The sequence below is a fragment of the Morone saxatilis genome, unplaced genomic scaffold, assembly GCF_004916995.1.
Source record: "Morone saxatilis isolate NCDOM2014 unplaced genomic scaffold, NCSU_SB_2.0 Contig3, whole genome shotgun sequence".
Lineage (NCBI taxonomy): Eukaryota > Metazoa > Chordata > Actinopteri > Moronidae > Morone > Morone saxatilis.
The window spans coordinates 17,652,888-17,658,310 of record NW_023339873.1 but is presented as its reverse complement, the minus strand read 5'-3'; the positions used below and the strand labels follow the sequence as shown (position 1 = coordinate 17,658,310).

The following is a 5,423-nucleotide window of genomic DNA, read 5'->3' as shown; positions in this document are numbered from 1 at the left end:
TCTGGGTTGAGTACAAATTCTGCTTTATTTAGCAGTCTGGCGGACCTCTAACCTCAAACCTCCCTACCCTGACCCAAACAATTACAGTATCTGATTGAAAGACCTGGTCGTGGGTTGCTGTATAATGCAGCATAGCGTTACATTTATCCTGGGAGGCTAATTTAGAGGTAAAAATACGATCTAAATAAACGTCAAGGACGTCTGCTAACGTAAACACGGAAATGGGGGCCGTATCTCCTTCCTTCATCCTATCAGAAAGTAGGCGTCAGTACACAGCAGCGTGTCATTGGGTTAAAGTTTGTCCCCCTGCGTTGCTCATATAAATAATAACAACCAAAATCTGGGCTAGCATGTGGAGAGAATAACTGTCAGACAAGTAGCTCGTTTTTATTCACATTTCTAGCAACCAGCCGAATATCTCATTCATTTGCTGTGTAAGCTAAAAGAAGCCACCATGGCAGGTACAAGCAGCAGCAGCATGTCGGTCGACAGCGTGTTTAGGACCCGCTCTCTCGGAGTGGCCGCCGAGGGTCTTCCTGATCAGTATGCCGACGGAAAAGCAGCCAAAGTCTGGGAGCTGTACATCGGAGACACGCAGAGTAGGACGCAGGAATACAAAGACTGGGTGGTGTCTTTGCTGAAAGAGCAAGGGGTGCGGAGAGTGCTGGATGTAGCCTGCGGAACTGGGTAATGTCAGGCTATGTGGCAGGTTTTAACTTTGGGTCTCACCAAGCTCCATTCAAAAATAGTTCAATTTAATGCACACCCTTTCAAAAGGTAACTGTTCTAGCCCAAACTCGTACGCGTTTCCTATATTTGCACAGTCTTTAATTCGGCATGAAATTTGTAAGCCAAGTCTACACTATTTAAATGAAATGTCTGTTTTTTTTTCACTTCCTCTAGTTATTGCATATTCTGATTTGCAGCAACTGTGATAAAATAAGAGATTTTTTCAAATGTTGCAATGCCAAAGAGTTATCTATTGGATACCAAAAGCTGCACCCAATGCAGTTGTGAAACATGCAGATCAAAATTAAGCTCCCACGGTTACCCTCCAGGTTTGTGAATGGGTGTGTCCATTCAGAAAGTATAAAAGGATTATGCTGCTCCACAGATGTAAATCTCTCCACGTATGTAGTCTTTGTAATTTCTGTTAGATAAAGCTACCAGACAAATCTAAGAAGATTTCAACCCCATAATTCTCTTCACTTTGTTGTTCAAGTTCAAGTTATGTAAAAGTATGAAAAAAAGCCTATTTTGTTCTCTAATAAATAAGTCGGATTATCTTTAGAGATAATCAAGTTAGTTTGACTTTGCTGGAATTCCAACCCACTGAACCTTTTAACTCTGGACAAAATCCGGATTAGGCCAGGGAGTAATGAATGAAAGTGCAGAGTTGCACCAGCCACTGTGGCAGTTCCTGCCTCCAGCAGCAGCCTGTGACTGGGACCACAAGCCGAGACATGTTGATTGGATGTGTTTTTCTTTTGCAACTAAGAAGGCTCATATACCCTAAACAAGATGTACTTTATGGTTTGTAGAACTAGCAGCTAGCTGTAGGGTGTCACACGTGTATGATAGCAGATGTAGAGGCCAGTGGTTGATGAGCTGGTTCTGTGTTGCTGCAGGGAGTTTAGACTGGTTCCCTGCAGTGTGTTTACCTCTGCTGATAGTGTATCTGTACTCTGGGACAGCAGCGAGGCCATTGGCTGAACAAGAAGACAACATACTTTAACCCGTCTGCCTAGCCAGTTCACCTCAATTGGTCTATTTTTATCTGGGAGACATTGTGCAGAAGATTCAATAATATCATTTTTTTTTATCATTTAATGGCGACAGGAATTTACACTAAGGAAGCATTCAGTGATTTATCAGTTTATTTGCTCCATCTGCTAAAAGCAATTATTACAGCCACTTCTCTTTGGCTGATAAATTTTACGGCGCTAATACTCTTTAGCATAACCCCATCCATTCTTGGTCAACAGCGCAATCGTTTGCATCTCAGAAGTAAACATTGTAAAGCTTTATATCTCAGAAAGCACTGTGTGATGCTCCATTCAGCACACACACCCTGACCCCATTCCATACTGTGTGTAGCACGACCATCTGGGGCGACGTAAACACAGTCATAGTGGAATGAGGTTACCAATGGCCTCACTATTTTTGGCTGTCTAAATGTGCCTGTGATGCCTGGCTTTCCAGTTGTTGTGTCATCAGATTTAGAAGCAACTTATGCAAGAGCAGAAGAAGCTGCATGCTTTCAGTGAAGGATATAATCATTATGACTTACATATGATTTAAATTCGCCTGAACCGTAGAGGATTTTCTTTCTTTGGCTTTTGTTTTGCTTTGAGATTTATGTTGCGTAATTGCAAGTGAACCAAAGCTTGTAAAAAATGTTGCCTTAATCTCAAGTCTTGGGTTTAATTTGAGCTGTAATTATATAGTTGTACTCTGTTTTGACTGTTGGTTTGTTTGCTTGCAGTTACCCAGTTATTGTTAATGATTGCAGTGTGTTGCCTTTTTTCAGGTCGTTGTCCAATAGATCTGGCTCCTGGGTTGCTCTTGCTTATTTTTTTTAACATGGGGCGTGCATAATTTGGATTCCATCTGTTGAATGCTTCTCTCGCTCTCCCGTATTGTTTAACATTAACTCAGAACTAGTTACTGTTTGGAAAAAGGTGTAAGAAACTGTAATCGCAGAAGAGAGTTGACATTGTTTTCACCTGCGTTCATGTTGTTCTGCCTTTCTAAGCACGAGGAGCTACTGTCTCTCAAATATCAGCTATCTCAAATACATGTGAAACATAAAAGGCATCCTCAATCCTAACAGACTGCATAGCTGAGGTCGATTTCCAACCAAAATGAGTCTAGGAGCACACGTTCTTGTTTGAATGAACCGCCTCACCTAAAGATCAAAGCAGGTTCAGCTGATGTCACAGTGTTTTCAGTCATATTCCTTCAGACACAGGATAAAGTCACCGGTGTTAGACTTTTTAGAAATGTGTGTTTCACTTCACTGTTGTAGAAAAATGGAGTGTGATCAGCAGAGCTTGCCAGGTTGTGCTGTTGTTTTTCCAGAACCTGTTTTTAAAGAGCATATGTTTTTTATTTTGTAGAGTTGACTCCATTATGTTGGTGGAGGAGGGGTTTAATATGATGAGTGTGGATGCCAGCGACAAAATGCTCAAGTATGCACTCAAGTCAAGATGGGAGAGAAGAAAAGAGCCTGCTTTTGACCAGTGGGGTACGACATTTTCCATTTTGTTAAAGAGTGTTGTGTTTTAATGTTTCAGAACTTAGCGTGATATTTAAGTTTATGTATTCTCACACTGAATGTCAGATCAAATATCTGCAGTGTTCATCAGGTGACATCCTCATTCTTTTCCCTCTTATCCTTAGTGATTGAAGAAGCCAACTGGTTGACGTTATCAGACGATATTCAGAAACCAGGAGCTGGCTTTGATGCTGTTATCTGCCTTGGCAACTCATTCGCCCACTTACCAGACTTTAAAGGTACGTGAGAGATAAATGGACAGATCCATTTCTTAAACAATCAGTTTTTCCAATGAACTCTTTCATACTGTACAATCAGAACCAAGGATATATATTTGGGATTCATCCCAGACCATCTCCAACCAAACACGATCTGTCCTTGAGTTGATGCTTCCAATATTTCACTTTACCACAAACAACCAGCGTCCAGCCACAAACACATCTAACATGTGATAATTTTGTTCAATGTGTATGATCATGCAAGTAATGTTGTCTTGCTCTCAGGGGACCAGAGTGACCAAAAGTTGGCCCTTCAGAACATTGCCAGTATGGTCCGACCAGGTGGGATCCTTATCATTGACCACCGTAATTACGACTACATCCTGGAGACCGGCCGGGCGCCACAAGGCAAAAATATCTACTATAAGGTACTAAACTTAATGGAGGTTGTTCCATTGCAAATTCAAATGGAAATGGACCAATGTCATTATATTGTTGTATTGTAGCCAAATTTCTACTGCAATATCCCCAATAGACTTTTCACAGCAGCCATTTTTACATGAAATAGTAGGGTAAATACAGATGTTACCAATGATACTAACTACTCTACAATTTCATGTCAAAATCGCTGCTGTGAAAAAGGTCTATTCACAAAATACTAGGCTGTGTAATAAAAGTGGCATGTTAGCTAAGCAACAGCAGCTTTATCTTCAATTTGTCTGCACAGGACGCATTCAGGCACAACACTGAGTGTAGGACACCTGCGTTTTGACAGGGCAAAATGCAAATATTTGCGTCTCTATACTGCATAGGCAGCCCAGTTTTATGAAAAGACCATCTTTTCAGCAGTGGTCACAGCTGTTTCCTGACTCCTCACGATTAGATTATTAACATCTACAACTGCCTTGTACATTTTGGTTTCTGGAGGTTGTTAGAAACTGTCAGCTACAGTTTAGCATGAAACCTCTGGTGGTCTCATTGAGTCTTTCAGAACGTTTATAAAAGTGCCTGGGGCTGAATACCTGGTCACTGTACTTGTGGCTTGGTCACACTCTTTAACAGAGTTGGCTGTGTTGGTGGGAAGCCAGAGGGGGATCCATCGCAGTGAATCTCCTTGCTGTCAAATTAAAAGAATTGGTTTCATGTGTATGAGAGACATCACGTGGCTCCTTATTGCTTTGTGAGGAGTTGGACAGACAGTAGTGTTCATGAATGGTTTATTTACACAATCCCTAGCAGCAGCTGAGTTTAAGACCTAAATCTGTTTAGAGCCCGCCGGATATTGTGAGATTTACAATGAAATTGGCCCCAGAGAAACAGAAGGAAATGTGCGTGGAATTCACAGGTTTTAAGACTTTTTTGGCAAATAGGGAGAAAAATGGATGGTGTTGGGAGTACTGACGAAAAAAAGGCCATTTGGAAGGATGGAAAAGTAAGTGTGGACATATACAGCTTAAAATGATGTGCAGCATCTACTTTGTAGCTAAAATGCACACATATTTTGTATAGTATAGTGTTACAACAATGTATGAACCACCAGTCTTGAAAAAATATAATATAGAAATATAAAGACATAACAGAAGGTGCCAACATCAATGAGCCATATTTGATTTATGTCCTTTTCCTCCAAACAAGTTCCATATTCTTTAATCCAGCCAAGTAGGAACTATCCAGCTGGAAGGCCTAAATATGAATACTAAGTCAACAGTCGCGTGCAAGAGAAAAATCCACTACTGATACCTCTGTAGTCCCACAGTCTGCTCTCATGGTTTAACTCTGTACTCAGTAACAGTACAAGCAACTCGCTTCTAATCAGGCATCACTACTGTCATTATACTGCAGAAAAGAGGAAAGGTTGTGAGAAGTATTTTCATGAGTGTGTGTGTGTGTGTGTGTGTGTGTGTGTGTGTGTTTTTGCAGAGTGACCT

At 41.0% G+C, this 5,423-nt stretch overlaps 1 protein-coding gene across 1 annotated transcript in view; it reads left to right on the top strand.

The window, feature by feature from the left end:
* The first annotated feature begins 284 nt into the window (after window positions 1-284).
* Window positions 285-5,423, top strand: part of gnmt (glycine N-methyltransferase) — an 8,610-nt gene continuing 3,471 nt past the window's right edge. The window contains exons 1-4 of the mRNA XM_035673998.1: window positions 285-687; window positions 3,120-3,247; window positions 3,403-3,516; window positions 3,781-3,923. Coding sequence (XP_035529891.1) covers window positions 455-687; window positions 3,120-3,247; window positions 3,403-3,516; window positions 3,781-3,923 — 618 coding nt within the window. The 5' untranslated portion in view covers window positions 285-454. The remainder of the gene's footprint in view (window positions 688-3,119; window positions 3,248-3,402; window positions 3,517-3,780; window positions 3,924-5,423) is intronic.